At 56.8% G+C, this 25,330-nt stretch overlaps 2 protein-coding genes across 2 annotated transcripts in view; one reads left to right on the top strand and one right to left on the bottom strand.

Moving 5' to 3' along the window:
* ZMAT2 (zinc finger matrin-type 2) overlaps positions 1-25,330 on the top strand; it is a 205,046-nt gene that overhangs the window by 47,239 nt on the left and 132,477 nt on the right. The window lies entirely within an intron of this gene.
* UBE2D2 (ubiquitin conjugating enzyme E2 D2) overlaps positions 22,415-25,330 on the bottom strand; it is a 28,162-nt gene continuing 25,246 nt past the window's right edge. The window contains exons 6-7 of the mRNA XM_069869696.1: positions 25,082-25,175; positions 22,415-23,292 (exon numbers count right to left, since the gene is read on the bottom strand). Of these exons, the coding sequence (XP_069725797.1) occupies positions 23,247-23,292; positions 25,082-25,175 (140 nt within the window). The 3' untranslated portion in view covers positions 22,415-23,246. The remainder of the gene's footprint in view (positions 23,293-25,081; positions 25,176-25,330) is intronic.

The raw sequence follows: 25,330 nt of genomic DNA, 5'->3' as shown, positions 1-25,330 counted from the left end.
GCTCATGAAAATTCACACCAGCCTCACAAATAGGTGATGGGTATTATTACCCCAGTCTTCCAAATGAGCAAACGGAGGACGAGTTGGAGTGATGATCCCTGTGGCAGCAGGAATCGGTGACGGTGCTTGGGAGAAGGTCGCGGGCTGCCCTGCTGGGTGTAAATCAGCTCTCCCCTCCACCACTTGCCTCATTTCCTCCAGCCCAACATTTGTCCCTGGCTGCCCGGCCTCCAGACAGCGTTTGGTAACGCAGCCGGCGATGCCGGGTGTGACGCTCGCTTAAATATACACACGGCAGGCTCCGGGCAGATAAATCTGCGCAGGCAAAACGCAATTTTCCATGAGGCTCTTCTGCACGGCCTCCAGCAACAAGCACTCCATAAATTAATAAAACAGCGCGCTTGACCGGGAACACATAGCGTGTGGGGCTCAGGAGGAGCCAGGGAGAGGACGGCACGCCCCGTGGGGAAGCACGATGCCTGCAGAGGAGGATCACCAAGTTGGTCTTGGCACGGCTCCCTGGGCAGCTGCATCCTCAGCATCTCTGGGCTGGCTTTGCCTGGCTCTGCTGGCTGGGATCAGGGGGACACCCCCTGTCACTCAACTCCTCACAGGGTCCCTGCAGACCGTGGGACTGGAGACCTTGGCTCGCTCCAAACCCACCCATTTCACCAGGGTTTATCCCACGGTGCTTCTTGCGGGTCAGCCCATAGATGCCAATGCCTGCAAGGGTTTCTTCCATCAATCCCTGCCGGGTTCCAGCACGGATGAGAAGATGTCCCAGGTTTGGGTTCCCCTAGTGCAGGGCAGCCAGCCCTGGAGGTCCAGGGCAGCTTCCTGCATCGTGAGCCGTGCCTGCAGCAGAGCTGCCAACCTCAGGGGAGGCTGGGGGACAGCTGGGAGCAGGACGTGTCTCAGCCAGCCAAATTTAATCCTCCTACGTTAGCAAGGCTTAAAATAGGCTCCCTGCAGCATCGATGAGGGTGGTGGAGTTGGCCTACTCCAGCCCTCCCAAGTATTTTGGGGAAGCAGAGATGGCTGTACTGCAGACAAGCACAGCTGGGAGAAACTGTGCCGTGCTGCTAGGGCGTCCTTCGCTGACGCCATCCAGGGATTAAACACACCTTGTGGCACCGTCACCCCTCCAACCTCCCACTGCCTCGCAGGGCGCTGCCCCCTCCCTTGCTGTTCCTCTGTACCCCTCTCCCGCTGTCTCCTGCGGTCAGGGGGCTCCTGCTGCAGCTCGTTTTCCCCTACACCTCATTGAAACAAAATCTTCAGGTCAAACCCAGCTCACGGTTCATTCTTTGTCCACCCTCCATCGGCTGCTGCCCCCACAAGATGCCAAACTGAGAACTGGTTGCCCATGTCACGACGCTGCTCGGGGCATTTCAGCAGCGCTTGGGGGTAGCTGCCACAAGGCACTGGCTCTTCCGTGGGCAGAAAGCCATGGAAGTGGCATCGCCGGGGGGAGGTGGCGGGTCCTGCTCCTTGTGGTGGACAGAGAGAGAAGCCCTTGAAGCAGGGTAGATGTGGTGACAAGCTCAAGGAGCCGAGCCAGCAACTTTGAAGGTTTTTATTGAGTGGTCATACTCCAGAGGGACTCTCCTCATGTCCCAAGGATACTGGATCTCTTCTCAGTGCTGAATGTCTTCTCAACACCAAATGCAAACCCCTGGAATGCTACAGGGCCAGCTCCAGCTGCTGACCACCACCCAACAGTGAGGAGAACTCAGGCTTCCCTGGCCTTCTGGTTTTGCTTCCAAGGCAGCCAGGGAGGTGTTCCCTGGGCAGAGCTGAGCTCCTGTGGCCGTGCTTCCTCACAGGAGCTCCCATCCCCTCGGGAATGGGTATCAACCATCATGGGCCAATGGAGATGCCTGTGGTTGGCCATCATCCTCAGCTGGGAAACAACTGAGAAGGGTGGACAGGTGGATGTACAGGAGAACAGGTCCAGATTAGCACCGTGCCGCCCTTCCTGGGCCACACACATCCCAGCAGGCACCCGGGAGTCTGAAAGAGATCTCCCAGTGTAGCCCTGCAGAGCTGGAGCTCTGCCTCCCTGAGCCTGAAGGTCCATTGTGAGTCAGGATCCAAGCCCAGAAGATCTGAAAACGCAGGAGTGAAAGCCTGTATCCTTGGGCAGGTCCCAGCACTCCAGGGACAGTGCAGCATAGTGGCTCCAAGAGCTCCTGCCCACACCTCGTCCCCCCAGGACCTCAGCCTGGGCTGCGGGGGTTTGGTCTGTGTGTTGGTGACCTCCGGGGACCGAGCTTCAGTGGGGTTTGTGGGCTACTGGCGATGCCCGTGGTCACTGGTAGAGCTCGATTGCTGGAGTTTAGTCCAGCCCCAAGGGCTCTGCCCTCCTTCTGCGTGGATGCCAGCTCCCCACGTGCTCCTGGGCAGAGGCAGGGGCTCTCCTCAGGCTCTGCCTTCCCTGCCGTGCCCCCTTCTGCCTCCCCATGGCACCCAGAGCCCGGGGATTTAAAGAAGCCGTTTTCCCACTTCTCCTTCCTCCGTGCAGCCTCTCGGTGGGCCCACACACCAGCTGGGCCCCCCACCACGCTACTCCCACCACCCCTGCTGCGCTCCTGCCCGCACCGCCTGCGGGGCTGCCTGCTGCCCACCTGCCTTCACCCGGCACGGCCGAGCCGCGCTCAGACGGCAGCGAGCACAGAAGAGGCAGGAGAATCTCCATCTCCCTTGTTGTTCTCTGCCAGGCTCCAGAGCTGCTCTTCAACTCCCTGGTGGGGCCCCTTCATGAGCTGTCCCGCTTCGCAGGGAACCGTGCTGAACCAGTCCTGCTATGGGCGTCCTCTCCAGATTATCCCTGATGGGGCATCCTGTCCAGGGCATCCTCTCCAGGGTGTCCTCTCCAAGGTGTCTTCTCCAGGCTATTGTCTCCAGATTATCCTCTCCAGGGCATCCACCGCTCAGCTGACCCCTCACCCCGGGGCTTTTTTCTGGGCTCACTGCAGAAGCAAAACTTCCTCAGGAAGGGGTGTAGGGGCCGATCCCCGTGTTCTCCCAAGCTTTGCTGGGCTATTCCAGCTGGCCAAGCAGTGAGCCCGGAGCATGACAGGGCTGCCTCCCAGCTAACAGACACTCCAGTGTTTGCCACTTTATAAGGTTTTGCTTTTTCCTCCACATCCTCAAAGGATGTTAAACTCATCACCTCCATGCAGCCACCCGCACGGCATCCGTCTGACACCAGGGTCCTGCAGCAGCGGTGAAGACCTGCCCGTGCTGCTCTGCCTGCCCCGTGTCTCTGGTGTCACTGCATGGATGTGGCTGCTCTAAAAGAAAATAAAACCCCCAATGAAAGCCCCTGTTTGTGCATATGTGTGTGGAGGAATGGTTCTGTTAACAAGAAGGTGCAGACCCATCCGCTGCTCGAGCTGGTGGGGATGGCCAGGAGGCAGCCTGGCTGAGCACCAGGTCAAGCGGTGGCAGATCTGCTCCTCACCAGCTACACAAACACGGTGGTGTCCGTCCATCCATCCCCACTCCGGCTCCTGCCCCAGCCCCAGGGCACTCACACAGATCCACACATGGACCATCACCCCATTTTGAAGGCTGTTATCAGGTGATGATGGAGTAAAAGGAGTCTGCAGGAGCTAGAAGAAATTGGTGAGGGAAGGGGAGGGATGCAGGAGCTCCCTGGACCATGGCAAAAAGCAAAAGGGTGAGGGCTTCCCTCTCGCAGCACTGCAGAATAGACGCTTGGGAGAATTCACACATTGCTAAGGAGAACCAGTGCTGGTTGGTGGATGTTCATGTTTGTGCTCAGGAACCCTGCTGGGCTGGGCAGTTGCTGTCCCAGGATGATGCCAAAACACCATCCCCGCAGGCACCAGGAGCAGCTTCTCTGGCCATGGGTGCTGGTGGCTGCTGGCACATGGGATGCTCTGGCTATAAATTGGAGAGGGGAAAGGTTTAGACTAGCCATAAGGAGGAAATCCTTCACAACAAGGGTGGGGCCCAGGTTGCCCAGAGCAGGGGTGGCTGCCCCATCCCTGGAGGTGTTCAAGGCCAGGTTGGATGGGGCTTGGAGCCCCTGATCCAGCGGGAGACGCCCCTGCCCATGGTAGAGCGGTTGAAATTAAATGATCTTTAAGGTCCTTTCCAACTCAAACCATTCCATGATTGCCTGGGGAATCTGGAAATCCACCATGCACTGAGGGCATGGGGAAAAATGAGCATTTTGCCAGTATTAAAAAGGAGGACGTGGGACATCCCTGTCTGCAACCCGGAGAAGTGCAAAATGGGAAGAAGAGCAAGTGGTGTGGTTTATGCCAGTCCCAGTACACGGAGCGGGGCTGCTCTGGTCCCAGGGAAATCATGTTCTGCCGTTGCCGATGTGCGGGTTGGTAGCAGGAAGGCTGCTGCCAGGACGGGCTTCCGCAAGACTTCCTCTCTCATGGCCCTTCGTTAGGGAATTAGGACATAACGAGATGAATGCAGCAGAGAGGAAACGAATGCCAGGGGAGCTGCTGCAAGGGGAGATTTGGGGCTTGGCCCCTAGCCTGTTTGCTCTCGTTTGGGAAGTGGAAGGAAACACAGGCAGACTCTGGCAGGTGACCTGCAGCTTGGGGACGGCAGGGACACCCGGAGCAGCCCTGTGCCCCGGGAAGGTGCCCACCCAGGACACAGCCCAGCCAGGGCACCCAAAGCGCTGGAGGGGATGTGAGCGAGCGCCGCACCGGGGGTGCAGTGGGAGCCTGTGGGCTCCACACCGGGACAGCGGAGGGGACCCCAAAAGGGTGACGAGCTCAGCACAGGGCAGGGCAAAGCTACAGCCTCGGCGTGGGCAGGGCTCGGGCACCTGGAGCACCAGCAGGAGCGGTGGGGCTGAGCACCAAAGAGGATGGTCTGGAGCCTGGGTGGGTGGCTCAGGGACCCCCACTGGCCCCTGGCTGGCCAGAGGGGGCTGCAGGGTTTGCTTTATCCAGTCCCTCCCAGGGATAACGTGACCTTTGCCCTTCTAGGCTGGATGTGGCCCCAGGTTCATGGCAGCTCCAGCTCAAGCGCTCCGGCAGCTGGCTGGGAAAAAGGCTGGAATAACCCTAGTGATTCTCCCTGGGGGGCTCTGGCCCTGCTGCCCGCTTCTCCTGGGATCTCTGAGGCTGAATCCCTCCCACCCTCCAGCCTCACCTCTGTTGTTCCAGGCCCTTCTGCTCTCTCCAAGGGGAAATCTGCCCTCCGAACCCGTCTCTCTGTGCCCTCCCCGGGCAGGATGGGCGGCCGGGATGGTGTTTTGAGTCCTTCGCTATTTTTAATTGCTCGTTCCCAGAAAGGCTGGTGGAGGCTTCAAAAGCCACTTCCAGCTGGGAGTTTGGAAAGCTGGTTCCAGTTAGGCGCCCAGCACTGACTGAGCTCTGAGCTGTTATTTTTAGAAGGGGCTGAAGGCGATGGCCCTGCTGCCGCTGGGCTCTGGCCACAGCTCGCGGTAGCCAGCGCTCGCCAGCCCCGGGCCTGGGGACGTCTCGGCCATGAGGTTTACGACTGCCTTTTTTCTGGTGCTGTTTTGGCAGGGGGGGACTTTCATCTCCCCACCTCAAGCTGTGCAGCCAGGAAGACTAAAGGTGGAGGATGTGAGCAGTGGTCATCCCCGAAGGGCCGGTACGCGGAGAAACAGCTTCTGGTTTTAATTAAAACCCATCTGCTGGCAAAGTTTGAAGGTGTGAGCAGTGCCTGGGAGAGGACACGGCCAGCAGGGAACAGCTCTGGGGCTGCCTGAAGCACCGCCGGGACCTCCTGCCCCACGCATGGGCTCTGCCCTCACTCCTTCCACTGCTCCTCCTACCTTGTTCCCCATCCCCAGGCCCCCCTGGAGCCACTGCTCTGACATCCCTGGTCGCCCCATCCATGGCCCATCCCTGTGAGGAGAACTGCTCACCCCCAGCCCCACTGAGGTGTTCGTGCTCCCACTCTGCCCCAGAGCAACTCACTCCATGGGACCACCCGCTCTCAGCCCCCTGCCATGGTCACCAGGACTTTGTCATGGGCTCCGTCCCCTTATTGTGACCCCCAACCCTCTACCATGGGGCTCATCTCATCGCTGTGACTCCCCCAGAATTCTTTCATGAGGCTCATCCCATTGTCATGACCCCCAACCTTCTTCTGTGGAGCCCCCATTGGTGTGACCCCCCCCAACCCTCTTCCACAGGGCTCTTCCCATTTCTGTGACCCCTAAACCTCTTCAGTAGGACTCATCACATCGCTGTGACCCCCAAACCTTTTCCACAACCCCCAACTCTCCTCCATGGGACTCTTCCCATCACTGGCATCCACCCAAACCTCGTCCATGAGCCTCCTCCGATTGTTGTGACTCCCAACATTTTCCCATGAGGCTCATCCCATCACTGTGACCTCCAAGCCTCTTCCATGGGGCTCATCCCATCGCTGTGACCCCCAACCTTCTCCCATGAGGCTCGTCCCATCACTGTGACCCCCCAAACCTCTTCCATGGGGCTCATCCCATTGCTGTGAGCCCCAAACCTCTACCATGGGACTCATCCCATCACTGTGACAACCAATCTTTTTTCCATGGGGCTTAGCCCATCACTATGACCCCAATGTTCTCCCATGGGGCTCATCCCATCACCGTGACCCCCAAACCTCTTCCATGGGGCTCATCCCATCACTGTGACCCCCCAAACCTCTTCCATGGGGCTCATCCCATTGCTGTGAGCCCCAAACCTCTTCCATGGGACTCATCCCATCTCTGTGATAACCAATCTTTTTTCCATGGAGCTCATCCCATCACTGTGAACCCCAAACCTCTTCCATGGGGCTCATCCCATTGCTGTGAGCCCCAAACCTCTTCCAGGGGACTCATCCCATCGCTGTGACCCCCAAACCTTTTCCATGGGGCTTACCCCATCACTGTGACCCCAATGTTCTCCCATGAGGCTCATCCCATCACTGTGACCTCCCCCTCCCCACCGTGGGGCTCCCCCACTCACCCCACACCCCTCCAGAGCCAGGCTCCCTTCACCCTGTCAGGGATTTTTATCCCTGCAGCCTCACACCCCTCGAGGCCGGCTCAGCGTCTCTCCGATAGCCGCCTCTAATCAGCTGTATTATCTTCACCCCCATTATTCACTCGCCCGCTGCTGTCAGTCCCCCAGCCCCGCCGGGGCGCGGGGGCTCATCCCACCCCCTCCATCCATCCCTCCTTCCCACCCTCCAGCCCAACCGTCCCCCCGGGTCCCCTGCTCGCGGGGCAGCCGCCAGCTGGCTTTGCCTGCATTTCAGCATCAGCCTCCCGCTTGGATTCCTAAATCTGATAACGGAGCGGGGGGTGCTGCTTTCAAAGGAGCAGGGCTGACCTTTGCCGCTGCAATGAGAGCCGCATGGAGGAAAGAAATTGGCTGCGGCGAGCGAGGGGGAGTGAGCGAGCTGCTGTGGTTTTACAATCCCTAAATAACGCCGGGAGCTGAGCTGTAAACACATGGCGGTCTTGCCCAGCGCGGCCGGGCCCCTCCTGCTTGAAACCCAGCTTGGAAAATACTACGACCTTAAGGAAAAAAAAAGGACAGAAAACAGCTTTCTTGCAAAGAGAAAAAAAAAAAAAAAAAGAAATCTCCTGAATTATTTAGCAAATGGTTCCAATCTGACGCTAATTCTGCTGGCAGACGGCGGCTGCGGAGCCCGGCGTTGGGCGATGGCCATCGGCGAGGGCCGGCGTGGCGGGTGCTGGTGGCACAGCCGGGTGGTCCCGGCGCAGAGCAGCCGCCCCCGGCCGGGGCACCCACCGAGCGCGAGGGCACGGGAGGGCCCAGCCTTGGTTTTCCCCCTCCTGCTGGGTTTTCCACATCCCCTCCTGCCGCCGGCAGCCGTGGCGCTGGACAAAGCCACCCCACCCAGGAGAAGGGGAGATGTTCCCACACGGCCTCCCTGCTCCGCTCGCCCCCACCGTGGGACGCAGACCCGGAGAGGAGATCCCTGGTGGGGAGAGACAACCGCGCTTCTCCATCACCCAGCCCCAAGCCTCCCTCCTCCCAAAGGTCCCGTCTGCCCGGCCAAAGCCCCAGCGCCCCAAGCCAGAGCTGCCACCCCTTTCTCTCTCACCTGCTTCTTCTCAATTATTTTTTTTTTTCGGAAGCAACTAACAATTTCCTTTGAAGAGCAACAGATGAGCGAGACCCGCCCAGCACCTTTTATGATGTTAAATTTATTGCCTCGCTTCGCAATTGCCATTTTAATGATGAACACTCCCGCGGCTTTAATGCGTCTCGAGCGCTGGCATTAAAGAAAAGAAGCAGGGGGGACACGTTGTCTCCGGTCTTCTGGAAGAGAGTGAACTCCAGCCCATTTCCTGGTCCTTGCACAAAGTTTTGCTGAATAGATAATGTGTTTTATAATTTCGTGGCGGTGGGGTGCTCTGTTTGGTAAGGGAGGCCCTCTGCTGGCTCCAAGAACCAGCTGAGGAGCCACCACCGAGGCAGCAGGGCTGGAGAGACACCTCCAGCAAGCTGTGCCTGGAGAACCAAGCCTGGCAAGCCGGACACTGGGACCCAAGCTTGCAGGACCTTGCCCAAGGAACCAAGCCTGGAGAGCCCGTGGCAGTGAGCACAGGGGACTGTGCCCAGAGAAAGGAGCCTGGGAAATCGAGTCTGGAGAACTGATGTCAGCAAGATGAACCCAGGGGACTGAGCATGATCGGAGACCTGGACCTGGAGAGCTGTGCTTGGCCAGACCAGCTTGGAGAGCCAAGCCTGCGGGGCCATGCCCGGGCAGACAGTCCTGCTCCATCGGAAGGCAAGTGCCTTCCCTGCTGCCTGTGCTGGTGCACGGCGAGGTCGAGCGCTGTGCTCGGTGCTGTGCGGAGCCAGCGGGAGCATCCCAGCCCTTCCAGATGGGATCACATGGGATGGGATCATAGAATCATAGAATCATAGAATAACCAGGTTGGAAGAGACCCACCGCATCATCGAGTCCAACCATTCCTATCAAACACTAAACCATTCCCCTTAGCTCCTTATTCTCCTTAGCTCCAGGATGCTGGGGGGAGCGACTGCAGCTTCACTGTGGGGTGGGCTGGGGGTGCATCACCTCCCACCTTGTCCTAGACGGGGCCGTTGGCCCCTCCACTGGGCGCAGATCTCCGGGGTGAGGGTCCCTGCGCAGGAGCCCCCTGAGGTCCTGCTCCCCTCACTGGGTCCCCTGCCAGGGGACAAGGACAGGCTTGGGGCTGGTGATGGGCAGCACGGGGCGGTGGCCACGCAGGGCCAGCCGTGCACACCCACGCCTGGGGACTTCAGCTGAGGACGCGTGCTACCGTCAGCAGATGCTTCTTTATTTTTTTTGACAGTGCCTGAAACTCGGCTTGGGTTATCAGGGAGATATGAAATTGCTGTTGGAAGCAACACCAGCGCGGTGGAAAAGCCGTGATGTGCTTTTACCTCTTCCCACAAGGTCGAGCCAGCCAGCCCCAGGGGACCACGCGTTTGCCGCGTCCTTCCTGTAACGAGGATCACATGTCAGAGCCGAAAGAAGCCTTGAGAAAATTAAACCTGTGAGCTCACCACCTTCCTGAGCGCAGGCGCCAGCCGTCCCTGGGGTCCCCCAGCCGCGGCCGGGCAGCGGTGCCAGCGCCGGGAGGGATGCCACCTCTCTGTCTGCGTGCCCGCAGCTGGGGCGGGTGTGGGGAGCAGGAGCTTTGACCCCCGGTGCGCATCGCTGGGTGATGGGGAAGGACCTGCCCATGGGGAGAAGCCCTCGGCCCTGGCAGGACACGGCTGGCAAAGTCTCCTGAAGGCCTTCAGCCAGGTCTCCTTCTAGAACCTGCTCTTACTGGGGCAAAGCAGCAGACAGGTGGGTTCAGCTCTGGTGGGACAGACACACGGGGAGCCACGTCTTGTCCTTGCCAGGGCTGTTCCATTACTTGGAGGTGGCCAGACACTGGGTTGGGGTCCTTCCAGGGCAAGGTGAGACCCGCTGTGTTGTTCCTCTGTGTCACAGGGGACAGAAGATGGATGGAGTCGGCAAGAGAAATGTGATGCTGGCCCCAGCAGAGACCATGGGGGCATGGGGGCCACTTGGAGAGTCCCCAGAAAACCCAGGCAAGGAGGCCAAGCAGCCCACACCTCTCAGTGATCTGGGACTGGCACTGAGGAGAGGGCATCACGAGCAGCGCTGGCTGGAGAAGCCAGGAGAGGCCGAGCCCACGAGTGTGGGAGCTGGGGACAGCCAAGCATCAGCTGAGAGGCCCAAGGAGAGGACGAGCAGAGGGCCATCCACGGAGCACGGCTGGAAAAAGCCCCAGCAGAGCCAGTCCTGTTGCTAGGGCAGCCCCTGCTCTCACAGCTTTGGTTCTGCTCTCCAGCTCAGAGGGAGCAGGAATGCAGCTCAGCCCCTGTCTCCCCCTCTTGCACCTTCACCACTCTCTTCCTCCTGGCCCAGCTCTGCCCCCCGGCTCTGCCCCATCCCAGCCGGCTGGGAAGCACCAGGGCTGGTGTTTCCCAGCCACACTGGGCATCGCCCACAAGGACAGGGTTTCAACGCACTGTTGGGGACAAAGTCCTCCGGACGCAGCAGCCCCTGCCTCATCCTGCCCAGCTTCACCCACTGCAGCACACACCCCCAGCCCCCTCTCCCTGGCCCCACGGGGACCCACATGCGCTCGGGCTCCGCAGCCACCTCCGAGCCCTCCCCAGCGCCACGGGGGCCGCATCCAGCCCTTCGGCAGAGCCCAGCGCGGGCAGGAGCTGCAGCCCAGCAGCCGGCAGGCACCAGGCATGCAGGGATGCTGGCGGATGCCCTTTGGCCAGGAGCAGCCCTGCCTGGAAAAAAAAAAAAAAAGAAATCCAAGCCCCATGACAAGCTGGCGGGAGCAAAGCAGCGAGGAGGCGGCAGATAAGAGCCTGGAGCCCGCGCAGAGGCCTCACAGAGATGAAAGGTGATTGTGAGCAAGCCTCTCCATCCCCTGCGGACAAAAGAGCTCCTAAAATATTAACGAGGCCCCATGCCGCCGGGTCCCCTGGCCCCCAGTGCCAGCAGGAGCTGTCGGTGCCCTGCCGCCAGCCGCGGGGTCCCCGGGGGATGCAGGCGCAGCACAGGATGCTCATTAATTACCTCCCACGCTTGGCCCTGGCAAACCCGGCCCCGCTCCCCCCACTGCCCCGCGGAGCCTCCGCGCCCCAACCCCACATGGGGACGGCTGCGTCCCCCCCGGCTCCGTGTCCAGAGGGCACCGAGCAGGGGCTGCGGGGGGAAGGTGGCCGCTCAGTGCCATCCCGGCCCCCTTGGGCACCGCCTCAGTCTGCCACCACGCCTCGGGGTGAGCTCACCTCGGGACCCCCAACAGCGGGGAACGGGGAGCAGGGTTTGGGCATGGTTCTGCTTCCTTTGTGCCTGCGCCTGGTTCCTGCCGATGCCAGGCTGGGGACAGGGTCCCTGGGGCAGGGGAACAGCTCAGCCCCAAGTGACGCTCTCCCAGTGCCTGGATCCTCCTAGGGCTGCGCTTGCCCCTGCTGCCAGGGACCTGGTGCCACTGGCTGTGGTGGCTCCTCAAGCCTCGGTCCCCACGGGTCCCATCCTCGGAGCCCCCTGCGGGCAGCAAAGCCCCAAGCCCACCACCCCTTTCCCCAGTCCCGGCTTCACATCTCCTGCTCGGGGAGGACAGATCCTCGCCGGGTACCACAGTCCCCTGGGGACACGAGGTGACTGATGACCCAGCGGCACAGCCACCCCTGACCCCCAGAGCCCACCCAGCCCCTCCCAGCCCCTCGTCATCTGGTGCCAGGATGGCAGCCCAGGAATTTCAAGCAGCCCCCGTGCCACAGCGGCTGAATGGCTCGGAGGCTCAAGCGGCCACAGGCAAGCGGAGCTGCCCTGGTGGCTGCGGCAGCCGAGAGGAGGACGCATGGCATGGGATGGCACAGGATGGCACAGCCTGTCCCCACTGCCCCCAGCGCTGTGGCAGCCGGGGGGAGTGGGGGGCTCGGGCACCGCTGGTGAGGATCCATGCAGAACGGGGGCGCGACAGGTGAGAGACAGTGGGGCTGCGGCCTCCAGGGACACCGATCCAGAGCCACCGTTCAGCACCAGAGCGGGATGGATCCCCCCGCACCCCTGCTCAGCACCAGGCTGGGATGGAGCCCAGGCTGCCCATGGGGTGCGGGAGGCTGCGGGGCGGCCACGCCTGGGGGGCTCCTCCCAGACTGGGGCTGGGGGCACGTCCAGCATCCCCCATCCCTGCCTTGCTCTGCCAGAGGGGACTGTGACAAGGTGACGTCCCACATCCCCCCACGGCGTCCCCGATCGCTCCGTGGGACCCCAGGAGCTGCTGTTCCCCCCCAGCCCTCTGCACCCCCAGGAGCCACTTGCCGGGGGGATCCGGGGGCTGCAGGGAATGTCTGCCCGTAGGGCCGGCTCTTTGCAATAAAAAAAGACAATAAATAATAAAAAGAAATAATAATAAAAGTAATAATACCAACTTCCCAAACAAAAGGGGGTTCAGTGCTCGGCCTGGCTGACATCCCAGGGCTGGGGGACCAGGCTTCCCTGGGGACTGGGGGACACGAGGGCACCGACTGGGCCAGCGTTCCCGTTCCCGGCCGGTGCTCCCCGTCCCAGCCGCTATTCCCGTTCCCGGGCCGGTGCTGCCCTCCCCTGGCAGGTCGGAGCCGCCGCTCCAGCCCGGTCCCCGCCGACAGGAGGGATGCGGGGCTCCCCCAGGGATGCTGGGGGTCCCGCCGCCCGGTCCTGCCCCGCCGCTGGGGGACGAAGAAGGGGGATTTCCTATTTTTGGCCCTGCTGGGGGGGGTGTTTCCTATTTTCAGCTGCATTTCTCTCATCCCGACGCCGAGCGATGCGAGGGGCCCTGCAGCCCCTCTGCTCGCCTCCCCCCCCAATCTCCCCATCCCCATCCCAGGGATTCTCCTTGCACCCAGCTCCGCTCGCAGCTGGAAAGCCCAGATGTGGCCCAGCAAATGGCACCCAAGTGATAAGTGCCCCCTCCCCGCGGGGTCAAGCTGCTTCCCCTACATTATCACAGCCCCTTCCCCCATCCCTGCTTCCCAGCAGCAACTGCAGGGGAGGAATTTTGCCCTGTGAGCCCCCCTGCAGTCACTCACACCCCCCTCCTCCAGGACTATCAGCAAAGTCGGGACAGGCGCTCAGCATCCTGGCCTCCTGGGAAGAGGTGCCCCACATCCTCCCTTCTCCTGGACAAAGGCACAGGGAGCAAGGATGTGACCGACCAGGGACCAAGAGGGGCCAGAGGGGGTGGGAGCGGCGGGGCCAGGGGCTTGTGCAGCCCTAACCACGTCCTACAACAGCAGCAGCAGCTCCGTCTCAGCCCCTGGCACTTGCAGGGCCCGTTCTTGGTCCTTCCTAGAGAAGCTGGGATGCTTGGGCTCCCAGGACAGGGCACGGATTGAGGAGAACCTCTCTTCACTCTGAGAGGTTCAAAGACTCCTAGTCTTGCCGCCAGCTCCAGTTTGTCTCCCAGCAAACAAAATTGCAACGACAGGCAAAGGCAGGAAAGAAAATCCAACCCCAGAAACGCAGAGAAGCGTTCAGAGTAGTTGTACAGGCAGATTCTCCCTCAACGGGTGGACAGCCCAGAGCAGCTTAGAGCTACACCCACCTCTGATCCTATTCCAATCTATTCAGAGAAAACGGTCCCAGGGCTCTTGCTGGTCACCCCTCTGCAAGGGAAACCAAGGGACCATCTTCAGCTTCAGCCCCAGTCTTGCCGCACTCGGGAGCTGGGGCGAGGGCCAGGCTCCCCCTCAGCAGCCTGGATCACCCAGCAGCTCTGTCCCTTTCCCTGGCTCCCAGGAGCATCCTGCAGCGCAGCCCAGCCAGGAATCGAGCACATCTGCCTTCTTAAGAAGGATGAAGGAGCAGCATCCAGGCAGAGGTGGGACTTCCACCCTCAGCCCCCAGCTCGGAGCTGGTCTTCAAGCCCACGGCGAAAGCGAAGTGGCACCTTCCCCTGCCCCAACACCCCAGAGGGGCTCCGTCAGCCCCACGGTGACGGCCCCGCGGCTGGATGTGCTGCTCGGCCAGCCCAGAGCGTTGCCAGGACACGGGTTGGGTGTGAGGATGTCCGTGCTAAGACCCATCCAAGGGCTTGGGCAAGGGCTGGGACAGACACAGTCCAGCAGAGAGGCCGGTTTGCCAGGAGAAAGAGGCAGCAACAAAACGGAGAAATGCAGCCAAGCAGCCTAAAGGACTGAGAACTGGATGCAGTTTGTGGTGAGGCAGTGCCAGTCCCGTTGGCGGGGCAGGAGCACATCGGCACTGCACGATAGGGACCAGCCAAAGCAGGAGAGGTTCCAGTCCCACAGCAAAGCCCCTTCAGCCTTGCACCAACACATCCCTGACGTGTCCCATGTCACGGGGAACGTGCTTTCAGCACGGGGCTGGAGGCCTCGGGGAGGTGCTCCCGGGTCTGCTCAATCCTCAGTGAGGCTGAGACAGGGCTGCGCTGGCTCCCAGACGTCCCACCAAGAGCATCTCTTCTCTGGAGGAGGCACTGACACGGGGAAGTCTTGCAAATAAGCCTGTGGACAAGGAGTATGATCACCCTGGTGGGGGCCTTCTGGAGGCCAACACATCGTGTTCAATGGTGGCAACGTGCGCTCACAGCCCAGAAACCAACCGAATCCTGGGCTGCATCCATAGCAGTGGGGACAGCACGGAGGGAGGGGATTCTACCCCTCTGCTCTGCTCTGGTGAGACCCCACCTGGAGCCCTGTGTCCAGTTCTGGAGCCCTCAGCACAGGGAGAACACAGAGCTGTTGAGGAGAGTCCAGAGACCACAGAGATGATCCCAGGGCTGGAGAACCTCCTGTACAAGGACAGGCCGAGAGAGCTGGGATTGTTCAGCCTGGAGAAGAGAAGGCTCCAGGGAGACCTTAGAGCAGCTTCTAGTGCTGAAAGGGGCTCCAGGAAAGCTGGGGAGGGGCTCTTGATCAGGGAATGCAGGGATGGGCCAAGTGGAAATGGGTTTCAGCTGAAATAGGGGAGATTAATAAGAGATTACGGAGAAATGTTTTGGTGTGAGGGTGGGGAGGCCCTGGCCCAGGTTGCCCAGAGCAGTGGTGGCTGCCCCATCCCTGGAGGTGTTCAAGGCCAGGTTGGATGGGGCTTGGAGCCCCTGATGTAGTGGGAGGTGTCCCTGCCCAGGGCAGGGGGTGGAACTGGATGGGTTTTGAGGTCCCTTCCAACACAAACCATTTCATGATTCTATGATTTCTGAGTTGGGTTACCTGACCAAGGCTAGATTTGAGCATTTAAACACATAACACCTATGCTTACCTGTTTCTCAACACCTTAGACCACCAATTTGAGCAGTCACCTTACAACAAACTCTATGAAATCCACTTGGCAAAGCCTACCTTCCCGTGAGGCATCCAGCACGGATTTGGAGACGTTCCTACACCTTTTTCAGCAGCATTTTCCAAGGAGGAGGGGAGGGGATGGGATGTTTCCGAGCAGCCCTCCTCCAGTCAAGCCAGCAGCAGGTGAGCATGGGCAGCCCTGCACCCACCAAGGCTGAGCTGTATGGTGTGGTGAAGTTTTTCTAGCAGCTCCCGCCACATCGAGTTACCCACCTGCTCCCCGATTCCCACCAGGACTGCTGGATTTCCCAGGGCTGCTCCCGGGCACAGAGTGAGGATGTACACAATGCCCTGCAGAACTGCAGAATTACTGGCTCCCACCCTGGACTGGCAACACGCAGACCCCACCGACAGCCCCAGGCACCAGCATCGATTCACAGAACTCCAGGTCAGGATTAAGGAAAAAAAAAAACCAGTTACACTCCCAGGCTGATGAGGTTTTATCCAAAGTCCCTAAAAGCTGGCTGGGGTGCAGCCATGAAGCCAGGAAATCCAATGTCCCAGGAACCCCAGGTACTGCAGGTGCCTCAGCAAGGAGAAGCTTTGATTGGGTCAGAGATCTCTGCGATGGGAGCTCCAGGTTCCCCTTTGCCCAAGGAACAAACGCTTCCCTGCTCTGAACAGCATCACTGGTGCTTCCTCCCATTGCCAGCAGTTCCCCCCCCCGCTGGATCAGCCCAGACGCCTCCAAAGTCGAGAGCAGGGAGCAAGAGCCCGAGCCACCTCTGGGCACGGGCAGGACACAGGGACCAAGCGTGCAGGTAAGAGGGAAACTGGAGATAGGGTGTGCGTGGCTGCAGGATGCCACCTCGCAGCCGAGGAAGGTGGAAAACACACTATGGAAGAGCATTTATCTCCCAGCAGCTGATGCAAGGACAACAGCAAATCCCCGCAGCGCAACAGCAGCCAGAGAGCTGGCACCACAGCTCCCACCCCGCCGCCTCCCCTCCTCCTGGAGCGGGTCCACGTGGAGACTGTGGTCTCTGGAATACAGTCCTGGTTCCTCCACTTTGTACTCACTTCCAGAACTTCGCTTTCAGGGCTAGGTTTCCCCCCAACTCAGCCCCAATGCTTTACACATTGATCTTGCGGCCTCAGCGCGCACCAGCCTGCAGCTCCATGGGTTGAGCAGGTGCTCCGACCAGCACCGACTGATGAGGGACATCACAGAACTCAGTGCTTCATAAAAACAAACACCTCCAAAGACAAAGCTGAAAGAAACAAACCAACCAATCAAACTAGGCTGTCTTCTGAAAAACAGATGTCAAAGACCAGCAAGAAAAAAGCCCTACAAGATTTCCAGTCTTTGTAGATGGCAAAATCAAAGAATCACAGAGTCATTAAGGTTGGAAAAGCCCTCTAAGCTCATCCTGTCCAACCACCAGACCAACCCCACCATGCCCACTAAACCACGTCCCAAAGTGCCATGGACACATAGTTTGAGCCCCTCCAGGGATGGAAACTCCACCACTGCCATCGGCAGACTCTGCCAGGGCTTCCCCACGCCTTCAGTAAAGAAATTGTTCCTCATATCCAATCTAAACTTCTCCTGGCCCAACTTGAGACTGTTCCCTCTCATCCTATTGCTTGTTACCTGGGAGAGGAAACCAGCACCCACCTCACCACAACACCCTTTCAGGAGCTACAGAGAGCGATGAGGTCTCCCCTCAGCCTCCTCTTCTCCAGACTCAACACTCCTAGGTCTCTCAGCCACTCCCAGAACCCCTGGGCTCCAAGCCCTTCCCCAGCTCGGTTCCCTTCTTTGGACACGCTCCAGACCCTCAACATCTTTCTTGGAATGAGGGACCCAAACTGAACCCAACATTCGAGGTGCAGCCCCACCAGTGTCGAGTTCAGGGGGATGATCCCTTCCCTGATCCCACCAGCCACACCATGATCCAAGCCAGGATGCTGTTGGCCTTCTTGGCCACCTGGGCCACTGCTGGCTCATGTTCAGCCACTGCTGACCAGCACCCCCAGGACCTTTGCCACTGGGCAGCTTTCCCGCTGCTCTTCCCCAAGCCTGGAGCGCTGCACGGGGTTGTTTTGGCCCAAGTGCAGGACCCGGCCCTTGGCCGTGTTGAACTCTGTACAGTTGAGCTTGGCCCATGGATTCAGGTGGCCCAGACCTGTCAGTGGAGCCTCTGTACCCTCCAGCAGATCAACACTCCTGCCCATCTTGGTGCCATCTGCAAACTCACTGAGGGTGCATGACCCCATTGTCCAGATCATGGATAAGGATGAGGAGCACTGCTTCCCCCGAGGCCTCCCATCATTGCTATTGCCACTGAACTCTTTCAGATTGACAAGATCAAACCAACCAGGAATCAACTCAAACGCAGGGTCAGGGAGGACATGCTCACATAACTCTGTTCAAGACAACCCAAAAGGTGCCAGAGCCCACACAGTTCCTTGGAAAGCTCCTCAGCTGGAGGTGAGCATGGATCCCATCACAGCTGCCCATCCCATTTCTGCCTCTCACACGCCTTTTATTGTGGTCGCTGCTGGAGAAAGAGCAGAGTCCAGTTGGGCTCCCAGTGCCCGCAAACACGACTTCTCCTCGGCAAGAAGGCAGTGCAGAGCCCAAGAACTGACACCAGCACTTGCAGGCACCAAACACGAGTTCCCATCTTATTCGGAATGACGAGTGGCATCAACACCCCATGACTTGGGCTTTCGACACAATCCTTTGCAATTCATCCGGAATCTGTTCTGCAGGCTCAGTGGAGCCAGCCTCCATCTACAAGAACCTCAAGACCAGCAAGAGCTTCCCTCAATGGGAGGTGAACAACTTTTCCCCATGGATGAGGGCAAGAAAGAGGCGGTCACTGAGAAGCAACAGTACAGCAATAAAACCAAGCCTCGGGATGCCAGGCTGGAGCAAGGCACAAGGGCATGGCAGTTGTGGGAAGCCCTGAAGAGCCAAGGTGGCTCCAGCTTCCTCCGACGCTGCCCACACCTTGTGATCTTGCACCAGAGCTGGTCCCAGTCCTCCATGGAAACAGAGACATGGGTGTTAGCAGCAGCTTGCTGAGAAATCCCAGCTTCTAGCAAGGAAGAGGGCAGCACTGGGCTTGGTGGGAAAGCGTGAGGAGTCCACATCAAGTGGGGAGGAGCCAGCAAGGCTGCTCGTCCGCTGCCCCAAAGTCCTGCCCTAGTTCAGATCAAGCCAGGCTTTGCAGAGCCAAACACACCGAGATGAAGCAGCGGCCAAGGAGAGGACGGTGCAGAACTAGGGCACTAGGGAGGAGGGAGAGCTGCCACAGGAGAAGGAAAGAGAAAACAGCGAGCAAAAAGAATAGGGAAAAGGCACAGGGAAAGCGTCAAAGCAACCCAGCCACAAAAATCATAAGGGGCTGTTTAATGGAGATCACACTGCAACATGTTACAACAGTTCTGGTTGTGTTAGCATCGATCTCATCAGCAACACCACCAGGCCAGGGGCAGCCTGGCCACCGCTGCAGCAATCCCTCCCAAAGCCTGATTGCCCAGCTTGGTCTCCACCCATCCACAAAGTTGGACAGCAGGCACTTGCCTGCTGGTAACCTTCCACCAGGTGCCCTCAATGCACTTCTTGTCCCTGTGGGAAACAGCTTCCATCAACCTCACAAACAACGAGGATTTCCAGCTTCAGCCAGGGACTTGCTCTATGTGCACACAAAGGAGCCAAGGAATGGATGGAAACAGTAACTGGGGGGATGAAAGGTTTTCTAGCCATCTGTGGGCTTCCCCAACACCAAAGGGATGAAAGCAGAACTGCTCCAAGGCTGTTTAGAGAGGACCACCTTCCTCCTAGTCCAACACACCATGGGGCTCTTGTGCTTGGAGGGGGTGGCTCCCAAGCTCAGCTGGGGCAAGCAGGTACACCCAGAGCCCGAGGGCTCCTCCGGATGGAATGGAAGGGCTGAGCATGTTCAGAGATGGTTTGTTGTGTTACTCTGGCTCTTCAGAGCAAGGTGAGTGACACACAACTAAGTTTCAGCCGCTTTGAGCAGCAGTTTTCTTCTGCACCTCCCAGGTCTTCTGCCATGCTCTCCCCAGCAGGAGCTCCAGGCACCAGGACATCAGCCTTTAAATGAGGAAAGCACTGCCTGCTATCATTCCTTAGCTTGTGACCTTCTACAGTACATCAGAGCTGGGAACAAGAACAGCTCTAGAACCGTTCTGCTGCTGTGAACGATGAGAAGATGACCGGGACTATTTGAAAACACAGCCAGGCATTTCTGTCCACAGCTGCAGCCACTGAAAGCAAGGAAAGGCACAACTTCAGTGGCACGGGACAGTCAGTTTGCTCACACTGGGGACACAGGATGGCAACCAGCTTCATCCCACTCTTTTTCCTACCTCATTCCATGCATGCAGACTGGACAGGAGTCTGCAGACAGGTCAGGGTGCAACTTACTCAAAGGCACTGGGATAGAAAGGTAATAATGGGGGAGGGACCACAAAAATCTATATCATCCCAGTATTGCCACAGAGACACTAAAGAAAGGCTGTAGCACACACCGCCACAGCTCAGCCGAGCATTTCAAGCACAGAAATCGGGTCTCCAGCGCCACCCAGACTCAGCTGCATCCCAGTCCGCAAGTCTGTGGGTGTTGGGCTTAGTCACGGTAACATTTGAGCTCACTGGCAGCTCCTGCATCCAGAGGAGCAGCTCCTGCATCTCAAGCTTCTGCAACCCGCTGTGTGCATACGTGAGCACAGCGCACACCCCGGCCTCGATCCCCACAGCCGCACACGCACCGTCCCACCCTGCCCGCAGCTCCGCAGCGGCAGCACCTCCCAGATCTCCCCGTGGTACAGCTCACTGACCTCGGGGTTGTTCCTCTCCTGGGTCACTGTCACAGTGGACAGGCACAGATGAACAAATGCAGCACCTCCGCGAAGAACTGGAGGAATCCAAGCATTTATCTTTTAAATAAAACAAATTTGCTTGACACAACAGGGAAATGGAAGTGGCATGCACAGGCCCAGCAGAAAGGAAGCCACACAAAGCAAAGTGGTCAATGCGAAATACCAAACCAAGCAAAAAACAAATGGACAGGGACTGACAAAGCTCATGGAGTGACAAGTTCAGAGTTCCTGAAAAGGCAAGAGCCAGAGCTGCTAGCTTCTTGCACTGGTTTGCATTGGAACACACACAATGCACGGCTTCAAAAGAGCAAACTTCTCGCCCCAAACAGCTTAAGCTGGATCAGGTTTTAAGTTAAATCCTAGGTAAAAAAGACTTCTTCATGCAGTTCACAGTACCACCCTCAAACAGCCAACCCACACGAGACAGCAAGCACCCTCCCTGCTCCAGAAGCACCAGAACTGCTTTGCCTATTCTGCAACTTCTGTCCTGCCTTCAGCAAGAAGCATCTACTAAACACCACCCTGACAGCCATCCCATCACCAGCAGCGTGCCCACAGCACCCTAGCTGACCCTGCCTCAACCTCCAGGGCCCTACGGATTCACTTCATGCACAGCTCCATTTCCATCCTGCCACCCAGCCCCACCAGGAAGGGAAGCCATCCTCCCCTCCCACAGCACCCCCCACTCCCTCCTCTCTCCCATGCACACCTCCCATCTCCTCCAGTAACCACCAGTGCCAAACCCAGCCAAATCTGCCACAAAACCCTCTACCGGGAGGCTCACGTACGCAGCCACTCAGGGAACACCCCAGAAGAGCTGCGAGGTTCACCATTGCTACGACCCACCCCCACTGGGCCTCGTTGCAGGGGAGCACATGCTGACCCCTCTGCACAGATGCAGGAGGACAACTCCTCCATGGCTGATGCACGTTCACCCCCTCAGTCACAGAGAATCCATCAGGAACATCAGCCTGTGTTCCAACCATTCAGTAAAAGATAACGCCAGATGTGGCAAAGGCGAATACAAACCTGTGAGATGCCAGCAGCCACTGACAGTTGAGTCTGGACAAAGCAAGTTCTACCCAGGGCCACACTCGGGCATCAGGCCACTGTGAAATCAGTGAAACCAACACCCTGTGCAATAACCCGAGTGCCAAGAGTTAGAGGAGCCAGCAGCCAGCCGACACCCTGCACACCATAGATCTCCCCTCCCCAGTAGCTCAGCCCTGCGGCGTCACTCAGCCAGGAAACACAGCCACGTGCTCCAGGTCTTCCCCACTGCAGCTCGGGAGCAGCAGCCCTCACACCTGCCGGAGACGGACACGCAGCCCAACTTCACCAGCTATGAGCACTCCAAGAAACATCAACACCATCCACACCCTGCGGTGTGGACACGAGGACAGTGAGAGAGGAGACAAGAGGAACAGATTTAGACCAAAAGCAGTGGACATTTATTCCTCATTTGTGCAAGAGTGTAAAGATGCATTTGAAAATGGATGGGACAGACCCCTGTGGCCAGAGGGCTGGAGGCGACAGCCACTCCTTCGTAGTCAATGGCTTTGTTTACAATTCTACTAGAGGAGATAAACTTGCAGACTCACCTATTTCACACCAACGATGCTGGCAAATACACTTGTATACAAAGAAAAGGTTCAAACTACATTTGTCACTAGATTCAAGTGAAGACTTTGTTCAAAAAAAGACACATACAAGTACAATTAAAACTGTATGAACATCTGCAAATGTTTAGTGCAAAGTAATTATGTAAAAGCTACATTTTATGAAAGTTTGTGCTGATGTGTTTGGTAGGTTTTTGTCTTTTTTTTACCCTTTTACATCCATTATTTGAGTTACAGAAGATTTCACTTACCTACAGTACATACGCATTGTGTTAGGTCCCATGCAAGTGGGAATAATACCATTAGGCTTTGTCAAATGCCGCTCCAACTCGCATTTAGTGAACTGCTTATTTGGTTTAACAGTCAGGTTCCTGGCACACTACACAGCCTGATTTCATCTAAGTGCTTCGGCTTACGCTTGTCCTGTTGGGGCGCGCAGCCTGGTGCAGCGCGACCCAAACCGCTTCACCGCTTCCGAATGCAACCACTCATGAATGCCAAAGTTTGAGTCTGATCCACCATCAGTTTTAGCCTGTAACGAACTGCTCTGAAAATTAAAAGCCTATTCACACAAAGTTATATGTAATGACTGTAGTAATCAGTTTATTACACAGATTAATCATTCTCGAACGTACAAGCTCCAGGGGAGCAGTTGGGTCTTTAAATATACACAAGTTTTCTGTCAAATGGATTTTTACCCTTACATCCAGAAAGACCTAAGCAGTTAAAAAACCTAAGAAAAATAAGAGCTATTAGCTATGTATTAACTGAGAAACCACATACAAACCAAAAGAAGTATGAAGGAGGGGAGAGAGTTGAAACAAATCAACGTCACTTGATGCACTAATAGCTCCAATCCATTTAAATGCTGACCGGTGAAACTCAGACCTTAACACAGGATGTGGGTACAGCTTCTCTCATTGCTCATTACATTTACCTAGGGTGCAGGTCCTTCAGAATAATACGAATATAGAAACAGCTTCAAGTTCTTCACCTTGCTTTTCATAACTGTTATGAGTTTAAAAGGATTCCAACTTAAAAACCTTCACGGATCAGCACCCACTGCCCCTAAAAATACGAAATCCACCATAATTCACCCATTCACATTTTATTTCCCAATTTAAATTGGCAAGGAATGCTTTTAGGCTCACAAAGTTATGACTGAAGAACCAGCTTTTCACACACACACTTCTCTGCTAGGAGTCAATGTTGGTACGGGGAAATACAGTATTTCTAGTTTGTTGTTCCGAGTATGTACAACACGCAGCACTGCTGTATCAGGTAAACATGTGCACAGGGGAAGATGAGGCGTGGGCTCATAGAAAGCAGTCAAATGGAAATCAAAAGGACTTTCTCTTTCAGAGTTCCCCTATCTTTATTTGTAGAGGTTATCCAATAATTTCTGTAATTACATCGCATACTTCTGAGTCCATTCCCGAGCTATTCTGTTGTACCTGCATGTATAAAAAGAGGATTTACTTAGGACAACATCCAAACAGCGCTTCCACTCCAGCAGTTCAGTCTACACACGGCATAAACTCACATTCTCCAACAGCATCATGAATCCATAACATTCAAGAGCAAACAGAAGCATTGGGCAACCAAAAGAAACAAGAAAGCTCACAGAACTCCATGGAGAAGAAGTGACTACTCCTATTTACAATGGGATCGTGAGATCTTTGACTGAAGTGCCAGTGCAGGGCTGAGGGGAAGCACTTCCAGGGAGTCTTTACCTGTGTCTCCCCAGCCCCCAGCTGCTGCAGCCCTGGGGAAGCTGTTCCTGACAGTTTTAGTTGTGGCATTCCAGAAAAAAAATTCTGTTCCCCTCCTCCTCTACTTTTCCTCCCATGGGAAGTTAAGCCTAGTGTCTGGTGTTCATCAGCTGCCAAACCCCGACAGGTTTGTTTCATGCCACACGTCCCATCTGGCCATTCTGATGAGTATCAAGACACAATTTGTCCATCAGGGGTTTTATTTGGAAGGCAAAATGTGTTCCTTTTCCCAGGCCACCTGCAGCTTTGGCTCCCAAACACCCTTCATAGCCAGAGCTAGCACTAGAGGAAGCTCAGGATGTCAGAGCCCACCAGTCCTGACCAAAGCCCATTCCTGAGAACAGGAAGTGAGCTACTCGTTCCACAGAATCTGGAGGAAATGTATCAGACACTCACAGCAAGACCTTCCCTAGTTATGGACATGGGCTGGGTTCCTGTGCTGGGAGTGAGCTGTGCTCTTAGCGAAAGAGACTGACAACTCGCTCATGAAGGCGAGAGCATCTGTCACCTCCCTGTTCTGAGACCACCTGAGAAATTCAGCTATGCTGAAGTACAAATTTGTTTCCCTGCTTTTGGTAAACCCAGGCAACAGCCCAGCACATGTTAAGCACCATCAGTCACTGTTGGCTGCATCTCACAATATGTGCTGCTGCTCTCACAGCTCAGTAAAACAGGCCACATCAACTCCTCTAACACCACTTTTCAAGCACCAGAGCAAGCAAGGTCACAAATCATTTTCCCTTCCTATCTCATTCTCATTTGCTGAGCGTGCAGCTTCAGAAATTAACACTACTGACATCTGGAAGGCAGAAAAGTGTTTACAACAGTCATTACGCTGGTGCTTTTAATGAGCGCTAGAGGTGTCCCCATCCTTGCTGTTTGCTTCATAGAGGCTTGGAGCCCTCCTACCCTACATCTACCCCACTTGTCCTTCCCTTGTGCTGTGAGATGAAGGTGGAACAAAGCATTCTGGTTATTCCTTTGCTTGCACGATTCCCTTATCGACTGCACAGAAGAACCATTCTCCCAGCAGAGTAACGTGTCCTCCCTCTGCTGGTTACAGAAAGCTAAAGCAGGCAGGACGGCTCCTAGAACACGCTCAAGAGCTCAACAAACACGTTTGCATTGCCCATTGCCCATTTCCATTACATTAGGCAAACCTGTAATTAGCAGCTACACCACCAAGGAAAGACCACAAAGACCATCGTGGGGAATGAAAATGCAGCAGTAACACCTCAGTAGCACAGCACCTTCCATCACTTCTACTACTTATGGTTCAGCTTCCCACAGCAAAGCAGCACCATTAAGGCAGCTGTACTACAGATCCCAGGAAAAGTGCCTAAAGAGACCCAGATAAATTGGAAAAGGCAAGAAGTTGACCTTCTTCTCCAAGGAGCAGATCCCCGTCACTATTTAAGTGTGGGTTCTGCTCTGTCAAGAATATTTTGTGGGGTTTGGCTTCCATACTCACTTTTCTCTATCTGTTTTGTAGATCCGTGCAATCTCAGGCACTAAAGGATCATCTGGATTGGGATCACACAACAGAGAACAGATGGACAAAAGTACTGGGGAGAGAAAAAAAGAGACCAGATTAGAGTCTGAGTGCAGCCGAAGGCTTCTGTAAAGCAAGCCTGCCCACTTTCCCCACCCTTCCAGCCATGAGTATTGGCATCCTTTTAAAAATGCCGAGCAGCAGTGTTCCCACAGACTTCAGCCAAGT

This window comes from Phaenicophaeus curvirostris, chromosome 15, assembly GCF_032191515.1.
Source record: "Phaenicophaeus curvirostris isolate KB17595 chromosome 15, BPBGC_Pcur_1.0, whole genome shotgun sequence".
In the NCBI taxonomy this organism is placed as follows: domain Eukaryota; kingdom Metazoa; phylum Chordata; class Aves; order Cuculiformes; family Cuculidae; genus Phaenicophaeus; species Phaenicophaeus curvirostris.
The sequence above is the reverse complement of the archived record's forward strand: the minus strand, read 5'-3'. Positions and strand labels throughout refer to the sequence as shown.